At 35.3% G+C, this 21,929-nt stretch overlaps 1 protein-coding gene across 2 annotated transcripts in view; it reads right to left on the bottom strand.

The window, feature by feature from the left end:
• Nucleotides 1-4,941: 4,941 nt before the first annotated feature.
• Phex (phosphate regulating endopeptidase X-linked) overlaps nucleotides 4,942-21,929 on the bottom strand; it is a 190,344-nt gene continuing 173,356 nt past the window's right edge. The window contains exons 17-22 of one of the 2 annotated variants that reach the window (XM_027927395.2): nucleotides 20,895-20,962; nucleotides 18,427-18,557; nucleotides 13,087-13,152; nucleotides 11,927-12,031; nucleotides 7,618-7,694; nucleotides 4,942-5,161 (exon numbers count right to left, since the gene is read on the bottom strand). In XM_027927395.2, coding sequence (XP_027783196.1) covers nucleotides 5,059-5,161; nucleotides 7,618-7,694; nucleotides 11,927-12,031; nucleotides 13,087-13,152; nucleotides 18,427-18,557; nucleotides 20,895-20,962 — 550 coding nt within the window. In that variant the 3' untranslated portion in view covers nucleotides 4,942-5,058. The remainder of the gene's footprint in view (nucleotides 5,162-7,617; nucleotides 7,695-11,926; nucleotides 12,032-13,086; nucleotides 13,153-18,426; nucleotides 18,558-20,894; nucleotides 20,963-21,929) is intronic. The other variant, XM_027927396.2, reaches the window with a different exon arrangement.

Genomic DNA, 21,929 nt, shown 5'->3' with positions numbered 1-21,929 from the left:
GTAAAGCTTTTGTGCTGCTCATTTCCGGGTTCACTTTGGTGTGTTTATTAAAGCACGGTATTGTCAGATCACGGGGAGTATCTCATTTTCATTTTCATATCTCCAATTCTAAAGGGGATTAAATTATCCAATTAAGCCGTTAATTAAAAAGACTCCTACAGAATAAACTGCAGGCTACCAATGGCATTTTCAATTTTCATTGTACTCTGCTCAAAAGCAATTTACTAAATTCAAAAGAGCTCAAAGTTACTGCCCTGGAATTCACTTTATAAGGTACAGTTAGCAGTGCTACCTGAGAGTCCAACCCATTTCCTCTTCTTTTGGGTTATCTGGCTGGACTACATAACCCAGCCTCCCCTTCAGTTAGATTTGGCCACACGACAGTATTAGCCAATGGAATCAGAGCAGAAGTAATGTAGACTATTTCCAATATTATCCCAAATCTTCCACTCAGCACTTCCATGTTGTTTCCCCCTCTGCAAGTTTCTTGCTGATGAACATATATTCAATTATGTGTTCAAAATGGGAGAAGAAACCTTAGTTCCCAAATTATCAGCTGGAGGAAAGAAATTCATGGATCATCAATACCTATTATGTATATAACAGAAACAAAAAGTTAACTTAAACTGTGTTAAGCCATCAAGATTATCTGTTTCTACAGCTAGTATGATATAAATTACTAAAAAAAGCAAGTGAACTTGAGTCTAATTAGAAATATTAATGTAAATACTTTAAGTCTAATTAGAAACATTAGCCTCCTTCAAATTTTGATCAGGTCCACTTAGATATATACTTGAAAGCAAACTCAATACCTATTGGATCTCTTAAAATCAAAGTTATATAGGCCACAGCAAGGGAGATTCTGGACTTCTTGTCTCCATTCCCCAAAGCCCTCCTTTCCTGTCCATATCCCAAAGATCACTCAAAAACTTGGGCATTTATATGCATGTTTAGTTCTGCCACTACCCTACACACAAAAATTCTCATTTCATGGATCAGCTCAGAAGCTAGAAACTCAGGAAGTAAACTCTACAAAAGGGGCACTATCAGGTCATACTCAGCCACTTATTATCCACTAATTCTATCATTTGATATATATTTCCTGTACATGATGCCATGACCTACTACACAATGGGTTGACCTAGAAGCCTAGAAACCAGTACTTTTCCATATCTTAGAGCATATCAGTGCCAGAAAGGTATTTAAAATAATGAACAGAGGACTCTACTTACACTGGCAACCTAACCCAAATAGGCTCCATAAAGAAGTTAGTATGAATTCTATGGTATGCCTATGGAGTTATCTGGAATCAGGCTTTCAGAATCCTCCATTACTTGGGTCTATGGGTCACCACACACTTCTAGTTCTCTGAAAGTGCACTGGGCACAGAGGCTCCAGTAGCATGATGGCAACTATCCTAGAGAGCCATAGCAAATTAGAAACAAAAGCACACAGAAGGTGAGTTAGAATGCCCCATCAAAGGGGTTTGCTGGGATCCGGACCGAAGGAGCACCAACAGTGTCCTCCAGGGGCGTTGAATAATTCCTTCTCTGTGTCCCAAACCATACCCCAAGTGGTCTAATTGTAAGCACTTACATATGCATCTCCCATGTTGACCAGATTGTTTGTTGAAGCCAGAGACAGTATATTATCCACCTAACTATAGCTGGTTTAGGGATGTAAATATAATGGGTGCTCAGTTATGAAGTGCTGAATGAATGACTATAAATTGGACTGTTAAAGAATGGTAACAGCATATTCGGGTTCTTTGGTTTGATAGTAACAATAATGTCACTTTTGTGAGACCAACCCTATAGTGGTCAATTATTTCCTCAAAGGCATGTCTTTTTCATGGAGGGAACATTATGGCAAATGCAGTTAACCACATCTGCTGACTTACATTTTAGAAGAAAATATAATGACTGCCTTACAAATCTTTAATTATCTACAGAGCAAGTTACTACATTAAAATTCTACTTTCCTAAACCAAAAGAGATAGTATACTACAGTGCATTGTATACTTTTTAATACAGTCTAAAACAGAATATTAATAGATGTACTATATCTTCGTATTTTTTTTAAGGAGAGAAATGGAAAGACTTCAAGCTACTTTTTATTGTCCTTAAAAAGACTGTTTTTATTGTTTCAAAAGTAGGGGAAGAAAACACAATCAAACTCATCTCACAAAGACTATTTAGATAAAAAATGCATAATCCAATAACATCTTACTTTGAACCAGTGGGACACTTCCACTGGTGATGAGAATGTTGTATGAAACAATCGGATATTTTTCCATGATTTAAGATGCAACAGAAGCATTATGTTAAAAAATATTGAGGAAGAAGCCTATCAAGTGCTTTGATTATAGAAATGTTGATTGAATAAATATATTTGGAAATAGGAGTACTAAGGGATGATGATTAATCCAGAGGGCAGTAATCCAAAGCCTAAAGACTCTGTCTTTTCTTACTCTGAGATACCTGACAAGTAATTTCAAGCCTGTCCATTTCTCTGGCATGAGCATAACCTGTCTGGCAAGCCATAGTTCCTAGTTGCTTCTTAGTGATAAAATTTATGTGCTGTGCTTTAAGCTCCATTGAGGCAAGGCACTAAATAAACCTGAGGATAATTTATTAATCCTGAATTTGCATTAGTCATATCCCAGTTCATGTGGTAAAAGGAAAAAATATGAAAATAGGACGCCAATGCTGAGTACTTGGTGAAAAGCTCAGCAAAGCCAGTCTGGGATCCAATATGTAATTTACTTTTAATTTACCATAATGATTTTTGTAAAACTTTATTGGCTCTCCTCCAATAGATATGCTCAGCAAGGATCGCCAAAATCCTGTCTTCTCTTCAGAGCCACATTCTTAGGCCAGTTTCTGTCTACTTTTTCCTTTTCCTTTCTAGTTGTATCTTATCTTCTTCCCTCTAAACTTGATCAATGACTGTTTCTTTTAGCAGCCTATATCAAAGAGAAGGACAAGAAGACTATAATTTGAAGAGTTAAACACAAGCATTTAGAAATCTGATCCTACAAAATTGTCTTAGTTAATAGTGATGATTTTATATTGCTACTTTGGTTTGTTTTAATAATGTCCATACTATACACAATTTTCAGTAGAATTGAGTTAGATCAAGAAAAGTTAATCAGTAAAAGTTAACTCTGTCATCAAGAAGCTGTGAGAGACCCAACTGATCACCAACCAGTTTTCCTGGACTAACAAGTGACTTCATTTCCACTTCCAAAGTCATAAATCTATGCTTTTATCAAACACTTTCTCTGACCTGCAGGAATATGTTTATTCAGAATTTTAAAAAGAAACCTAGAAGGAAAATACTATTCATATAAGCATGACAAACTTTAGCTAATTTTAAGCACTCAAGTAAGGAATAAAACAAAAAATATTGTACATGTCTAAATCGAATTGAATTGCTTACTCTAGAGAAAAGGCACATACATTTCCAGCACCCCTGACCTAGTACTACTTGTTTTTAGACATACAAACTAAGGTCACATTAAGCTGTGGTTAAGAGGAGGAAAAGGTAGCTGCCCTTCAGAAGTTTATCCATTCGGAGAGGAGGAAAGTCAAGGGGAAAATCACTCTCCTCTGACTAATGCAGTGTAATTGTTTTCCTTATGATGGTTCCCCTCCATTTTTCTCTCTTCAGAAGTTCCCATGGTTACAAAAGGACGTGGCACACACTTACATGTCTTTTAAAAGGATGACAAGTCACAGAGATGCAAAATGACCTCCTGTGGTTAGTCTGAATTTGTCATTTTGCTTTTGAGATTTTCCCTTTGGCCCACTTAACCCAGTATCTCATGTACAATGAATAATGTGATGGGGTGTGGGGGGGGTGCCTATGTTAAGAAACAGGAAACGCCAGGTAACCACTTTAATGCTATTTCAGTTTTATCCTACATACACACACAACTAAAAGATAGAGGGGTTCACTTAAAAGGATAATGCTCTAAGGATCAAAAACAGTACTGCTCTTTCTTCAAAGACTTGAAAAGTAAAAATTATATTCCTTAGTTCTATTCAGGAATTTTAAATTGAATCAGTATATTCTAAAATGGCTTCAATCAAGAAAATTTTTAAAAGGTTTTCTTTTTAAAGAGAGGGAACATTAACTGAGATGAAATGGAAGAGCATTTTGCTCCCTCTCAATGTAGTGTTTATCCCTTTGCACTAAAGGGAAATGAAAGCCATTTGTTTCTAATGGGGAATTGGAAAATCCTCCACTCAATACCTGCTCATTGAAGAACCAGGATCATGCAGACTAGATAAAATTTTGGAGATTTCATCTCCTAGTTTTCCTGTTGTTGCATGACTAGGAGTTTTTACTTCTTCTGGGACTTAATATTGCCTTTTCGTCCTATTTGATAAACTCAACCTTTACCTAGTAGACTTATTGTCATCTTTGTTCATGCTGACCTGAACAAGGCAATCAGCTGCATCAGATGCAAGTTATGAGGCACATTTTCATTCACATAGACTCCAAAGTTGAAAGTAAGAACTTCATTGAAAAATGTAAAATGGAGATCCAACATAGTTCTTATTTAACTACCTTAGCATTAAGAAATGCTATAGTAATGACTGTCCATGAAGTCTAGCAATGCAGTCCAAAGAACAGCAAGGCCTTCTATATATGCATACACATGTCTTCATCACTGAGGGTTACAGGTTTACTAGACTGAACTTTTTGATGGACACATTCTACTTAGGACTCCTGAAAAGCTACAGATTGAAATGGTATGTACCATTGAGCTATGACTAACTAAAATGGAAAATAGCAACAATTCAGCAGATAGCACTTTAAGACACATAGCCCAGGGATTTACTTTTGTTAGTTTGATTTTCTAAAGAAAAATCCATGGTCCATTTCTTGCTTTTACTTTTTTAAGATCTATGACTCTCAACAGATACTGTTTCGATCCAAGCAGGTCATCTACCCAAATAATGAAAACACATCAAAAATAAAAGTCCTCAGGGGAATATAGGCCTAAATAAGTGGGCAGTTGTCTCAGGATGGCAGAATACAGCACTCCAGCTACCAGAGTCGACAGGAATCCACACCTCTGTTCATCGAGGAATTATGTGGGCAATTAAAAGCTTTCTGGAATTCTTCAAAGTTGCTAATGGCACCATTGACCCTGAAAAAAGATATGGCAAAACACATGTCATTTAATTCATCAACAGGTTCTGGATGAAATTGTAATGGTATATTGCTAGAAAGGATCTTGACATTTATTTAATCTGTTTACAGGAGAAATAGCTAAAGCCCCAAATCATTAAGTAAAATTCCAAAAAATTAACAGCACTAAGACTAGAACCAACATCTCCTGAATGCCAGGCAAATGTTCCTACTACTCTTCCAACATTCTTCAAAATCCTTTAAAACTATACCATCTTCAATACTTAGTTTTTCCAAGATTTTTTAAAATTTAACTTTTATGGAATGTATAATTGATATAAAGTACATGATTCTTAAATGTAGAAACCACTAATTTGTTCATGGGTACCCAATATTACTACCATTCAGATCAAGACAGGATATTTCCAGTAACCTGAAAGCCCCTTTGTGTCCCCTACCAAGGATAACTACTATCCTGACCTCTATCACCATAGCTTTGCCTGCTTTTGAATTTTACATGAATGGAATCCACAGTATTCAGTGTTGTGTCATTGACTTCTTTCACTCAACGTCTGTAAAATCATTCATTTCCAACTATTTTTAAATAATTTTTTCAATCTACAAAAATAATTTCTCTTCTCTAAATTTCTGTTAGTTTGGGGGGATCATATTTACCTAGAATCTAGTTAATGCAACAACCAACTAATGGAAAGCATCTAATTGTTACAGATAAATACTTCTTCACTAGATTTTAGTTCCAAAATCCGGTGTTCTTGCAAGTTCCCAACTGCAGTAAAGACTGTGGATTCCTACTCAGCACTTTGATTGTAAGTGCTTTTTGGAAGTGGTATTTCCATTGTGTGATTTTCACTGCACTCAAAATCTATAGTTACTGCAGACATCAGTTTTAAAAAAAACTGCCCCCCTCATCTATTTCTCACTCAACCTCACATTCAAAAGGTTGACTAGAAACTCAGCATTCTCAGCCACTGACTATTTCTTCCCTAATGACTTTGTTACCTAGAGGCATTTGAATGAATGTAATGGCCTGTATCCAACAAATTCTCATAACCTCTTGTGTTTTAACTGGGATGTATGGGTAGGGGTGCATATTTCATAGTGTGCTTCACCCTAGGCAAGTGTTAAAGATAGAATATAGCTGATAATTAGTAAGCATACTCTGTAAATTATCAGCTAAAAATCCAACATTACAGGCAACTAGTTAGTAAAAATAAGTTTCTAAAAACTTAACTGTTGAGTAATTAATCTACTGTGTGGCTTCATCTGCACCATTTGTCAGTGGGAGCACATTTTTAGTCCATTAGAAACTGTCAGGCTTCATGACAGTTTAGCCCAGTGGGGGAGAATTTCCAACACAGTGATTAGATTTTTATGCTACTGGGTAATTTATGGTCAATGTTCAAAGCATTTCTAAGGCAAGATTTTAGGAATAAGATTTTTAAAATATAGAAGAAATTTCAGATGACTTTCTTGCAATATGCAAATGGATTCATTTAAATATTAAATGTAAAGATATCCAGGTTAATATGTTCTAAGCAAAGAATGAATAACTATAAATTATTATGATTTCTTATCATGATTATATGTCCTCTACTTAGAAAATTTCTCTCGGGCTATGGAACCAAGGACAGGGTAAGTAATATCAAACATAATTTTGTTTTTATTTAATACTTTATACATTCTGACAATTAAGAGTGTAATTCATAATCCTGTTCCCTTCATATGTAAGCAATTGTTTCAAAATATGATGCAAGCTGAAAGCCAAAATATAGTGTCCTGACTCTAGATATGAATTATAATTGCTCAGTATCACCATAAATCTTCCTTTGGGTTCAGATCTATTCAGAAAGTGGGCATGCATTTATGTATGTTGGATGGCTGTGTGGAAAAAGTAAGAAGTATTAAACAGAATATGCTTTAACATGAAACAAACCAGAGTTCTAGATGTTTTAAGGCAAAGTGCCTCATATTATATCTTCTTTGGAGATAATAAAATTTGGGTTTTGGCTCAGACCTCCCCCCAAAAAAATTAGGTAGTTGGGTGTTTTCAATATTTCAGTTTACTGATTGCCCATGGTGATCATAGCACCCATGTATTGCTGCCTTTCAAAATCTGGAAGATCATAAATAGAATTTAATACTAAAGCTATGATTTGGATTCCAAATTACTTTTGTATTCCCATGGATCTCTGGAAACTAGAGATGTGTACAACTGCTCATCAACAGAAATTTAGTTGAAAAAGCACTGAATATACCAGCTTACTACTATTGCAGAAAAAGATGTTTAGTTTCTGTTTGGCCAGATTTGGTTATCTGCAAAATGGAGATTACACCTTCACAATACAGGCTTTTGTTTGCATCACTCATGAGTAGTACACTGGGATGGAATGATGGGTGTGGTGTGGGGCAGGAGATATACAGTTAAAAACTGGTATCACCCATTTAATCATTTACCTAAATTGAGGGGGGCTGTGAGCACCAATTTGAATTTGTTCTCGGGCAGCTTCTGGTCTATAAGAATTGCACCTCACCTAGAAGAGAAAGGCATCCCAATAAATAAGCTTCCATTCCAATTATACATTTTCTAGTTTAACTGCTCCAAATTATACCAAAATATAATTTTAGAATGAATAGATGACAAACAATTTTAGCAGACTAGATAAAACCTTCATCAGTAGTAACATCTATTATTCTAATCCCCAGAGTAGGAGTTTTTTCAATATGAGTAATTATACAATTTGGTAAATTAGAGAGTTTCCAGACATGTGCTTTAAATAAAAAAAAATCATATATGTGCCCCAAAATTAATCAATGCATTTTCTTCAATTAATTTAATGTTTTAAATATCCCATATCAAATGTAATCATGCTCATTTGAACCAATAAAGTAAATCGGCCATTTAGAATTGAGTATGGTCATGAGAAGTTACTATTTTGCCCCAAGTATTTTCCTTGCCTCAACCTAGTCTCAGCCTGGAACAGGAGTACATTTCTCCATTTCCTTTGAAGTTAGGCACAGAAATCTAACTTGTTCTGACCAATGAAACATGAGCAGAATGATAGATGTAACTTCTGGGCAGAGGCTTAAAAAAACTGACAGAAGTTTTAAGAGCCTTAGGAATACATTAAGGGGCAATGCACATTTCCTTACATTTCTTCCCTATACCTGTGGTGACCATGAAATTACATGTCAAGATAAAGATTCCAAACCCTAGGCCCTTATGTAAAAATTACAGGCAGGGCCCTACTGCTAATATATGATGGACTTGGAGCATGAACAAGAAATACACTTTCGTTATGCTGTTCTTTTCTGCAGTATAACCAACTTAATTCTGACTCAAAGTATATCTTCAAATATGATATAATCTTCAAGTATGAACAGGACTAGGACACATGGAAACGGTGGTGGGGAACATTCTAATGGCAGGGCAAATGAGAAAATGATTGGGAGAGGGGGAAGGCAAGACACTGAACTTGATTGCAATAGGTTGTATATAATTGGCAGCAATGGAAGACCAAGTGAGACAGAATGGCGAAAGATTTTTGAAGTCCTAAGCAATAGACTAAAGTTTTTAAACTATATTTTAACATTGTTCTTGAGCAGGAAAATAAAATCCATATTTTTCAAAGATTTGTCTGGTAGGCATGTAGAGTAGAAGGAGGAAATTAAGAGACTAGTTAGAAGATTATTTATGGGCAATGAATATCCACTAAATAAGTAGGAATAGGAATGGAAGAAGTAGAAGGATGAGAAGAATCTCCAAGAAAAGAAATTGATAGGTCACAGCAACTGCAAGAATATAGGAAACAGGAAAGGTGATATGATGCTATTAATTTTGATGACTATAAATCATCAGTCATTGTGTTTCTGAATTGATTTTGAAAATGTTTTTTGTAAATGATTCTTTAATTTCCTCAGAAGCTATCTAATGTGAACTTGTTTTGACATTTGATTTTTACCTCATTTCTTTTTAGGTTACTTCGTCTTATACCCTTACATTATTATATATAATTGTCTATGTCACCTATGTCACTTAAGAGATTTCTGAAAACACATTATAGTTGTTACTATTTTCCTAGTACCTTCCCAGGAGGGAAAATAACTTTGCTTCCTATAAGCAGACTTAACTCCAATGTGCAAAAGATTGAAAATATCCTCATTCTGTCAGTAGGAAAAGCTCTAAGATAAATTTCTCATTAGTGATAAAAATAGCTTTCCACTTTTTCCCTAAATCTCTTTACTTTAAAATAAATCAGAAATGGTTTCATATTACATTTGGAAACATTTTAAAATTATAACTATATCATCACTATTAATTAGTTTATTTCATCTGTGAAGAAGTAATTTGGACTAGGATGTAAATAGTAAAAAGGAATGAACCCTTGTAGTTTGTCCTCTAGATCTGGGATTAGCAGACTCTCTGTAAAGAGACAGATAGCAAATATTTTAGTCTCTGAAGACCAGAAGGTACCTGTTTAACTAATCAACTCTGCCACTGTAACACGAAATCAGCTAGAGTATAGCTATTTTTCAATAAAACATTATTTACAAAAACAGGAAACTGCCAACCTTAACTGGAGAAAATTCTTACTGTTGTTTGTGTGCTTATTTTAACACCTGACCCTATAATTACCCAAAAGGAAGTCTACCTAGTTGAATTGTGTTAGCCTTTTCCTTTTGAAGCAATTGATCTAAAAATATCAAGCATCTTCAATCTATTCAGCATCTTTGCTGGGTGCTATGGAGGAAAATAACAAGTATAAGGATCCAGAAGATTAGCTGTGGAGATCAACCTGAAAGTCTTGAACATTTTGAGAGCAATTAAGTACTCAACTGAATGTTAGTAAAAGGAAGTATAACAGGAGTTAGAGATAAAAGAAAATAATGAGGACTGGACTGGAATCCTTTGGGAAGAGTTATGGATGAGGTGAAACTCAACATGGTTCCTGAAGAAGAAAGCTGAGACTGAATAATAATTTGGGGAGGAAAAGTAGGGAGGGGGCCACATTATAAAAGGAGAATCAGAAGCAAGGCCACAGAGACAGTAATGAGCATGACATCATGGGGGCGGAAGTGGGGATACTGCCTGGATAAGGTTGAGTTTTTCTGATCCAATGAAGCTGTAGGAAATTAAAACAGATCAGGTAGAGAAGGATCAGACTGAGAACTTTGAAAGCCAGATGAAGGTATTTAGACTCAATGTTATAGACATTTGAGAACCATTGTTGTTCTTTTAGTAGATCAGTACCGAAATAAAATGGTATTTCAGTGAAATGTAAAAGAGTAGTAAAAGATGCTGAAGTAAGGAATACATGCCATAAGGCTGTTGGGATAACCCAGAGCAGAAGACATCAAAGCTTTGCCTATAGATGAGATAGGGTAATGGGGATGCTGTAGGCTGAATGTTTGTTTCCCCCAAATTCAGCAGAACCTTATGCTACTGGCATCCTGATTTCAGACTTTCAGCCTCCAGAACTATGAGAAATACATTTTTGTTTATGAGCCTGAACTGCCTAAAACAAGAGAGAATGAGAGGTTGAATCTAAACAGTATTTAAAAAGATGAAACATCTGGGATGGAGCTGGAGCTCAGCAGTAGAGCACCTGCCTTGTGTGTGTGATGCACTGAGTTTGATCCTTAGCACCACATAAAAATAAATAAATACAATAAAGGTATTGTGTCCATCTACAACTAAAAATTTTTTTAAAAGATGAAACATCTAGATTTGGTAAAATATGGACAGTTAAATCAAATAGACTTTCTAACTAGGGAGATAAAAAAACTGGGTGTATGTTAATAGAAATCTGAAAACTAAAAAGGAAAGTGATTTTGTTGATATTGGATTGATCAATGATAATTGGTTTGGTGTTTTCATGCCAGTTTCAAGAGCTAAAAGATCCCAGACAGGTAGGAATTCCTTAATCAGAGTATTAAGAATTAGGAACAGGTAGGAATTCCTTAATAAGAGATGGATGTGCTTACTGAGGAATGAATGCAAAGACTTAGGAACAAATGGTGGTACTGATGAAAACTTTTGTCAAGCTTTGAGCATGTACTTAAATGTTTGCCCACTGTGAGGCCATACATCAGAACCTTTATAGACACATCATGACTTTTTTGAAAATGTTGTCTATACATTTGTGACACAAACCAGTGCAATAACCAATGGCAAAGAATTGGTACTTGCTTCATTAGCCAGAGACTCAACTGAGAATTATACCTTATTTAGTGTTTCCTTCCAATTTCTGCCCCAATAACATATTAAACTCGTGAAAGAGTAACATGATTCTCCTTGCCTTTGTTGTTATTTTTCAGCTCCAACAGTCCTTGTGTATTTATTTGACAGTTGGGAACCCAGACCTGAGTGTCCCCCATAGGTTGAGAGGGATAGAATGAATTCAGCAAGTGAGGCAAAGGAAAAGGAGAAATGTAGGGAAGGGCAGGGCCACAAAAATCAAGGAACACATTACTGGAAATGATTACAAGTAGTACCAAATGCATGAAGAAGTCCAGATATATTGAGGAACTATATGGTTAATTAGTTAAAAAATTAGTTCACTGGTTAAAAAATACCAGTGAACTTTGAATCAATAGGTTAATTATTATATGTTTTACAGAACATTAAGATGATGGACTTTATCCTGAAAGTAATCAGCGAGAGAATATTTTGGACAAAATTAAAGTCATGCCATTAAACTATGATGAAAGCCACAAGCTCAAGTTCTGCATTACATCCTTGATGCCCCTTCCTCAGTGTACTCACATGGGCATAACTCAGGAAGAAGAGCTGGTTGTTGTTGAATGTAATGCCTGGTAGGAGAGGCTCCTCAACTCCTTGCCTTCTCTCATTTACCCATTTCCTATAAGCCTAGAGAGAGAAACAGGATAGATGAGCTGTGAAATGATGATTTTCCCTTTATTCCTCCAATACAGACATATTAAATATATACTCCTGCCATTTGCAAAATGCAATGTATCAAATTTTCCTTTAAGAAAACACCTAGAAGTTAATGTCTTTCCACTTAAGAGTGAAGTAGGTACACCAGAAAAAGACCTTACACTCAATAACTACCAAAGGAGCTGAGCCACAGTACTGAGACATTAAATAATTCTTTTTAAAAAGAATTCAACATGGGACAAACAAATGTAACACCATGACAAGGCCCTCAGGGAAATATATCTGTGGGTACACATATTATCAATTCTTTATTTTTTCCAATTAGCAGGAAAACTATCATCATTGATCACCATCATTTTATAAAACAAAATTTATTTTAATAAGCATATAGGAAGGATATAGCCTTGTAATAATAATCTGGTCTTTTTATTATATTTTGATAAATAGCCTTAAGAAAAGGATATATAGCACATCAAAAACTTGGTCTTTAAAGTGAATGTATTTAGCTTTATGAAAAATTTCCCATATTATACTTGTTTCTTATTTAACCAAAGACCAATGGATGACAAAAACAGTATTATAGACTCTTATCTGGACCAATACATGAGAATCACTAGCCTCTGCCCATAATTTAGACTTTTGGTATTTTAAGATAAAATTTTAAGTAGAGAGAGAGAGCTGTACTCAGGGAAAACTCATATGTACCTAGCCCCAAGGAGGTTTCTGTAGCATACTTTGATATGATTGTGAGTGTATTTTCTGAAAACTTTCTTTTAAATTCATGATTCTTAATAACAAATATTATTCTTTAGGGTAACTTTATGCCTCAAAAACAAAAAAAGAAAGAAATGCAGATCTATTTATGTAATAGAGCATAATAGAGTTGATGGGGAAATACAATTCTATTTATAGAAACTCCAGAATACCCAACTCCTAAGAACATGTCTGCAGTATAAATTGAGGTGCACCCATACAGTGTTTTATAGATTAATTTTTAAAACCACAGCAAACATTGCAGTTCATACCCTAAAAGCTTCCCGCAGACCTCCATTATCGGCAATATTTTCTCCTAGGGTCCTCTTCCCCTTCACCTAACAAAAAGAAAAAAAAAAAGCGTTTCACGGTCAACTATCATTCAGCAAGAGGCATAAATATTATAGCAAGCAAAAGTGTCATATTTTAAAGAGAAAATTACATTCAGTAAATCAGAGGTAGTCATAATATATTGCGAGATGGCAAACTAACCCCAGCAAGGTGCTCCTGAATATAATAATTTCTATTTTATTATGCTGCACATTACTTTCTCACCCTCTTTAATCTCACCAATTTTTTCTAGCTCCAATAAAATATTAACAATATTCTGAGTGACTCTGGTTTAATGGGAAAAAATAGAAATGTCAATACACAGATTACTTTCTCTGATTAACTCATATAATTTGAGTATTCTCCTCATTGTACCTATGTTTCCAAAAATTTGCCATCCATACAGGAACAAGATTTCAAGAACAACCATTATCATTTTACCTCTAGTAATTTCCATGAAAAATTAAAAGAAGGATAGCTCTCCTGGGGAACAAAAATCAAACAGTAGTGCAGACCACAAGGTCAAGGTTTGCAATGTGTATGACACCCAGTCAAGCACAGAGAAGATCATTCTTCTGATTATTTGAAAACCATTTCTTAAAATCTCAAATGAGCCAGAACCTAAATATTTTAAATATTCTAAATCAATACAGCTCACAACCCAAAGCCACCCTGCCACTTGTTTTAGTACAGGCTACCAGGTATGACTGGGTTTTACATTTTTCAATGATTGGGGAAGAACAATAAAAAGGAGAAGAATATTTTATGGTATGCAAAAATTATGTGAAATTCAAATTCAGTGGTCATAAATTAAATTTTATTGGAACACAACTATGCCCATTCATAAACACACTGTCTGTGGTTACTCATTTTACAAAAGCAGAGTTTAGTGTTTACAATAGAGACCACATAACCTACATTGCCTAAATTACTTACTGTTTGGACTTTTACAAAAATATTTGCCAGATCCAGTGTAATAGGCAGGATACTGGCCTCCCAAAGATGTCTACATCCTAATCCCTAAAACTTGTAAATATATTATCTCACAATGACAAAGGGGACTTGTAAGATATGATTAAGTCAAGGATCATGACATGGGAACATTGCTGGATTACTCAGGTGTACTCAATGTAATTACAAGGGTCCTAAACAGGTCAAGAGAGTAAGTGTCAGAGTGATCCAATGTGAGAAGACTACACTGGCCATTGCCAACTTTGAAGGGAGGAACCATGAGCCATGGAATATGGGCAGCCTCTAAAAGTTAGAACAGAAAAAGAAACAGATTCTCTCTTAGTTCCTCTAGAAAATAACATAGACCTTCTGACACCTTGATTTTACACCACTGAGACTTGGGTCAGACTTTTGGCATACAGAACTACATGACAATAAGTTAGTGTTGTTTTAAGTTACTAAGTTTGCAATGATTTGTTACAGCAGCAACAGGAAACTAACACAAGCCATGGATCCTACCAACTCTTTACTTTTAATCTAGCCCAATTTTCCAGGTATTAAATAACACTAACAAATAAAAACAAATCTTTATAGAAGTACTTTGGATTAGACAAAGGGGAATGAAGGGAAGGTAGGGGGGAAGGGAGTAGGAAAAATAGTAGAATCAATCCAATATAACTTTCCTAAGGTCATATATGAATAAGTGATCAGTGTAACTCCACACCATGTACAACCACAAGAATGGGAAGTTATACTTCATGTATGTATGATATGTCAAAATATACTCTATTATGTATAACTAAAATGAACAAATAAATTTAAAAAAAATCTTTGAAAACATTTTTTGCTATAATCACCCAGAATAACCCTGCTAAATTTAGTCCCCAAAAGTCAGCATTCCTGCTTTACCTACATTCTTTTACTACAATTCTATGAGGTAAGTCCTATTATTATCATTCTTATTTAATAAATGAAGATCTGAAACTCAGAATATGTAGCAGTTGTTGTTAGTATCCCATTGGATCCCTTTTTCTACCAGGACTATGAACCCATTCCTGTAACTGATAACAGCTCAGGAAGTAAACCTTAGTTTATGAAAGCTACCATACCTGGAGGTTGCTGGGAAGTTATACTCCACCTTCCAGTAACTGACTAATATGCAGGTGGAAAAGCCCCATCCCTTGCCCCTGGGCTGAACAATTTCCATGGTATGCTTCATGCTCTAGAACCCTTTGTGGGATCAGGGTAAAGCTAAACTCCTCCTGAAACCAATATGTTTTCCTCACTCCCTTACAAGTTTCTCATGAAACTACTTTGATAAATTACTGATCTAAGAAACTCCTCCTTGGTCTTTGCTTCTAATAACCTGCTCTAAGATAGAGTGGCTAAGTAAACTGCTAACATTTCTCAGAGATTGAAACCTAAGCAGTCTTCTGTCTCCAGAGTCTTTGTTCCATAATGCATAACTTCTCAACTCCTCTTGGCTCTTGATATTTGTGTTTATATCCACTCAAGCTTAAATATCTCCTTCGTTTTTAGTCTAAGCTTTATAACTAAAATAGAAGCTTTTGAAGTATCCTCAACCTCTGGTTCCTGGCACTATGGACAATCTCAGTGAGGGACATGGCTCTAAGTTTGACCTCTCAGGACTTAACAGCTGCTGATAGTCTGTATCTTTGGTACCCCATCTATGCTCCTCCCAATTCACTGAGAGAGAGAGAGAGAGAGAGAGAGAGAGAAGACTAAATCTTACAAATGAAACCAGAAAAAATAAACCATGGCACCTTTTGGCTACAAAAGAAGCCACCCACTCTCCTGTGTGAATAAGACAGAAGCCGTTTTCTGATGGTTGGATGGACTTACACTGAGACAGTCATGCCTTTTCTATTGTCCTTGTAATGAAGATACACATTTGTCAGAACTGTTTCAATATTTGACACTTTGTTCAAAATGGATGCCTACCTATACATCACCCAGGTATAAAATGAACTTAAACTAAGAGAACCAGAGTATAATATTGGGGGTAAGAATGCCAACTCTGGAGTTATGAAGATATAAACTCTAATCCAGACTCTACTGTGGGCACGAATCTCTTTGATCATCAGATTTTTCATATGTAGAGCATGTATACCTAGTAATATGTTCACCTCTGAGGAACATTATGAGGGTCACATTAATTTCAGTTAACTGAAAACTCCCTCATGCCTACAGATAATAATCACAAAGAAATATGAATCTTTTTACTGCAAGAAAACTACTGTTGTCTTTTCAGACCTATAAGTCTTTATTTTCTCTGGAGTAGGCTACCTCTTAGTATGAGACAAAGAATCAGAAATATTAACTATCTCTTACTGAGCACTTCTTGCAACAGCATTATGCTAGTACTTCACTCATTTAATTCTTACAACAAATTAATTAGTTCAGAAGTATTTACCCATTTCATAGCTGAAGACACTGATACTTAGAAACATTAACTTGCCTAATTCATAAACCTGGGAATTTATCTTGGTGTATATGATATTCTTTTTTTTGCTGGACATATAATACTTGTACATATGTATATGGTACAATGTGATATAAACATATATACATTGTATAATGATCAAATCAGAGTAATTAGCAAGTCCATCACCTTGAATTTTTATCATTTCTTCATAGTGAGTATATTAAAAATCCTTTCTTCTAGTCATTTTGAGAGATCCATGCAGTATTGTTAACTATAGCCACCCTACATGCAGCAGAATACAAGAATTTATTACTCCTATCTATCATACTGTCCCCATTGGCCAACATTTCCCCACCTCCTAACCCCCTACTATCTCCAGGCTCTGGTGACCACTATTTTCCCCTCGATTTCTATGATTGACTGACTGACCTACCCCCCAATCTCTGTAGCTTTCTTTTTCCTGAGGATGGAACCCAGAGCCTCATGCATGCTAGGCAAATGCTCTACCACTGAGTGACATCCCTGCCCTTTTTATCTTATTTTTGAAATAAATTGCAAGTTGCTGAGGCTAGCCTCAAACATGTGATCATCCTGCCTCAGCCTCCTGAGTTACTGGAATTATAGTCATATGCCATCACAACTAACTGAAAAAGATTTGTTTTAATAAATGATGCTGGATCAACTGGTTATCTTCTAGGAAGAAAATATCAGTGAATTATCATATTAAACTCCATAGAAAAATCAATTTCACATGCATGAAGAATTATATGTAAAATAACAAAACAATAAACAGCATTCCCAGGAAAACTAGAAGATATGACAACTTCTTAACAAAGAATGGAAAAGTGGAAATGATTTTCAATTTTAAATATTTTATGTTGAAACATATCATATACAAAGTCCAAAGGATAAGTAACAAATCTGGGGGAAATATATATAATGGAAACAACAGGCAAAAGTTTAACATCTATATTATTTTAAAAGGTTGTTATAATTTGACAAGAAAACAACAACTCAATAGATAATCACACATAATAAAGGAGTTTATTGCATCAGCATTTGTAACACCTCAACAAGAGATTATTTGACTAAATTATAACAGAACATTCACACCCAGGATTCTGAGGCAGCCATTGGATACAATGTACTAAAGTTGCATGTATCCCTACCTTTAAGCAAGCAGGGGGAAAGTATAACATTGTAACAAATGTTATAACCAATGTTATAGGTAGGGACAGTAAGACTGATAATAGGAAAAGGATATGTAAGTGAAGACAATAAAAGGAAAGAATTGACATTTCATTCACACAGACCATGTATAAAATTGTGTTCGTGTCTTTATGGAAAATTATTATATAATGGAAAATAAACATTTAAAAAGTATGTTTCCTTTGTTCAAACTTCTAAAACTATGAACTCTTAACCAGTTCTCAGACTATTAGTTCAAATTAATGAGAGTTGATTTCAATAAATTAAACCTAAGCAATAGTTTCGATGGAATTCTTTTAAGAAAATGTCATGAGATGTAGGAGATTTATAAGGATGTTATTGTTTGTACTACAGGATTTTTTTGACATTAAGTCTGAATCTAGGCAAATAAATTAATTCATAGATCCATCTTTCTCAAACTGCAGCTTTTATCAATCACCACGGGGATTATAAAAAGACAGACAGACCACAAGGCTATCAGGCTCCACCCCTAGAGATTCTGATTCAGCAGGTCTGGAGGAGAAATCAAGAATTTGCATTTCTAACAAGTTCCCAGGGAAGGCAGATGTTGTTGATCTCAGAAGCACACTTTAAGAACCAATGGTCTAAAGCAAGCTAATATCCAAATGAGGAAAAATGGTCCATGAGATGCTTCCTTAACCACAGTTGTACTCACATTTAAGCCAGCTTTCTTCCAATAATAGCTGCTATACTGGTTAATCATGCACTTTGTTTTTTCTTTAAACTTTTCTTCTGAATCCATAGACCACCAAGGATCTAGGTTTCCATTTTTGTCAAATTTTCTACCTAGCAAAAAGGAAAGTTAAAAGACATTAGTGTTATTTATGGAAACTAAATTCAACATCTTTCCTTTTTCTCACCTTGACAAGCTTTCAAAATGCAGTCATAACAGCAGGGAACACCCTTCCTGAGAACAGCTTCTGCATTCTTTCCAATATCACAGGTTAAATGTAAAGAGGGAGAACAAGGATTGAGAAAATTCTTTCCTTCTAAGGAACAAAGAGCATTTTTAAAAAATGAGATTCCTCAATTTAATGTATGCACCAGTCTTATCCAAATTTGGATTCTGTGTTTTCACCTGATCTGACCTGAAATGTTCTCTGGATTGTGAAATGAAATGGTTTCATTCAAAAAGTCTGTGGAGGGAACCAGAGCACCACTATCAGTGAAGTTCCAAACGATCCATAGGAACAGATCCAGCGAGTTATCCACACATAGGACCATACACCCTACTCAGCCCCATAGGAACATGTTTCCTCCAAGTTGCCAGGAGCCAAGAGACATATAAAAGCTGGTATAAATCAATCTACAGTCATCAGTATGGATAGAAGGACCCATTTTTTCCTACTTAGACAAGGAAGATTGCTCTAAAAAAGAGAACTTGGAACAAGAACAGAAATCTCTAAAACATAATGGGGAAAAAAGATTAGTTACACATGGTATATTGCTATATGCTAACTCACTAATTTCCCTGCACTCTTCAAAACAACAATTTAGGTACATCTAGACTACTGTCTATATTCAAGGTTACTATATGGTTTAAATTTAATTATGCAAAAATTGTTAAAAGGTCTCCAAAACAAGGGTCCCCTAAGAAAGAGCTTACATGAAAGCCCTCTACCCAAAGGTGTTAATTAGAACAATCCAAAACTCTTTAGCAAGACTGTATGCTAATAATACGACCACCTGGAATGGTGTGGAATCACTGCCCTCCACCCACCAACCAAGCAATCATTAAATAGTTAGTGCACATATACTTATATGTGAATACACTGTTCTAAGTATTGGTCACAAAGCAAAATTCTGTCCTTTGGGAAAGATTCCAAATGGATCTGGTGGAGAATCATACTTAAATTTCCTAGGAAGAAACATACAAAACCAATTGCTTTTGTTTCATAGTTAAGACTCTATTCTCAGATAAACCAAATGTCCAAAGGTAGAAAAATGAGTTCCAAGAAGTCAGATGATTACAAGGCAGTTACATTTTAACAGAGAGAGGGAGACCAAGAGGTAGAAAAACTAGGTGATTAAGGGCAGGCTGGTGGGGGCAGGAAGAAATGTCCAGAAGAAAAAGAACCTGAAATGTCTCTGGCCCTGGGGTAGGCATTCAGTAAAGGATGTTAGAGACACTACAGGCACAAGGGAAACAAGTCCACAGCATTCCCTTGGGCCAGCCAAGTTCTTAAGACTGCCTGTACAGACATTATTATTACTGTGTGTATATATGTGAATGCATGACCAATGTGATTCTGCAACCTGTATACTCAGAAAAATGAGAAATCATATCCCATCTGATTCAAATGTATGATATGTCAAGGTCATTGTACTGTCATGTGTAACTAATTAAAACAAAAATAAAATAAAATAAAAGATTGCCTGTAAATCATTTTGTGGATGTGATAATAGTTTGCTAATTCATAAACGTCATAGATTTCCTATGGCTTTCCAATAATACTTCAGAGAAAGGAGTGCTGATCTAAAATAAGGACTCTCAGAGGCAATCATTTCTTTAGTTTAGATTATATTCTGCTCTCTTTTGCTTAAATGTCATCATGATGTACAACATATTCTATATTGTGCCTTATTAGACAAGCCTAGCCTTGATAAAAACAAACTCAGAATATATGCCAATATAAAGAAAAACAATGATTAAGCATTGCATAAGCCTTGGAATTGCATAAAGAAACCAGTCAGCCAAGCTCAAAGGCCTAACTTGGCAGTGCAGCATGTAGAGTCATCTTTGGGGCAGAGCTTGCACCTCCAGGGAAAACATCTCAAAATGGTGAATTTTAAAAAATGACAAAGGGAAGAAGCTATAATACAATTCCTGTAACTACTGTGGCAGGTACAGCAATCCTGATATAAATGCAGAGGTAATATCATTGGAATTACAAGGTCTTCTTTTTTATTCTCCCCCAATTACCAATGAGAATAATTGTTTATTTATTGCAAGCTATCACAGCAAGACATGTGGAAAAGTTTTCAATCAGCAATTGTATTTATTGTATTGGACAATTTTTAGTCTACGATGCTGTTGCTATGCAAAGATAATAACAACAATTAACACCCACATAGTGAACATTATTACAAAAGTGGCAGCTTATAAAATAAACTAGTACTTACCATTATTATCAAATCCATGTGTAAATTCATGTCCAACAATTACTCCGATAGCACCATAACTCAGAGATCTGTATCATAAATACACAATTTGGGGAAAATTATAAGCATGAATCTGAGAGCATAATCCCTTAATTTTTCCAACAAAAGCCAAGACAATCTGTTTTCTAGTAGCCATAATAATAAAAATCTAATAACCATACACATGAAACTGTAAAACAAACTGTCTAAACATACCCTTCTAATCAAAATGAACAAAGAAAATACAAATTCTAACATTGTCTTTGTGACCTTGTATAGACCTTAGTATCCTACCCTGAAAAATTAAGAATATGAAAAAGATGATTTCTAAAATCCCTTCCAGCCTCAGATTTCTATGATTCTACATCTGCTCTAGTGATATTTTATACTTATGAACACTTAAAACAGGGCTTAAAAAGATCCTGTCAGTAAATATACTATTTTTTATCTGAAAACTTGTTGAAAAGTCACTATAATCTTAGAAGTTAAATTGTTTTCCAAATATAGTCATAAAAAAGAAATAGAGCAGAGATTAAAAGGGATCACTCTGTTTTCAAAGGTAGTCACATTCCTGTTTCTGTGGCAGACAAGCTGACAACTGAATAGCAAAGGCTGTGAAGCCTTCATCAAATTTGGAAAAGGTGTTATATTATTTCTCCTCACCTCTGAAGAAGCATGCATTAGACTCCCTACAATGGCAACCACCAATAATTCCACGCACCCTGAGTAGACATGCCCCCTCTTCCAATCAAAAGGGGATCTATTTCCCTGCCCTTGGATCTGAACTGGCCCTGGGACTTCTCAAGACTAAGAGGAAAAAAAAAAAATGGAAGGGGCCAGGTATGATCTTTGGGCTAAAGCCTGAAGAGACCTCATAGTTTCCCTTTGCTACCCTTTCAAAAGTTAACTACAATGTAAAGAATTTCTACATAGTTGGAAGGAAAGGTCAGGTGAACCAAGAGAGAGACTCCAAAAGTTGAGAGACTCTGAAGGAAGAGAGGCCCGTCTCATTAAAGC

This window comes from Marmota flaviventris, chromosome X, assembly GCF_047511675.1.
Source record: "Marmota flaviventris isolate mMarFla1 chromosome X, mMarFla1.hap1, whole genome shotgun sequence".
NCBI lineage: Eukaryota > Metazoa > Chordata > Mammalia > Rodentia > Sciuridae > Marmota > Marmota flaviventris.
This window is presented reverse-complemented; position numbering and strand designations above follow the sequence as displayed.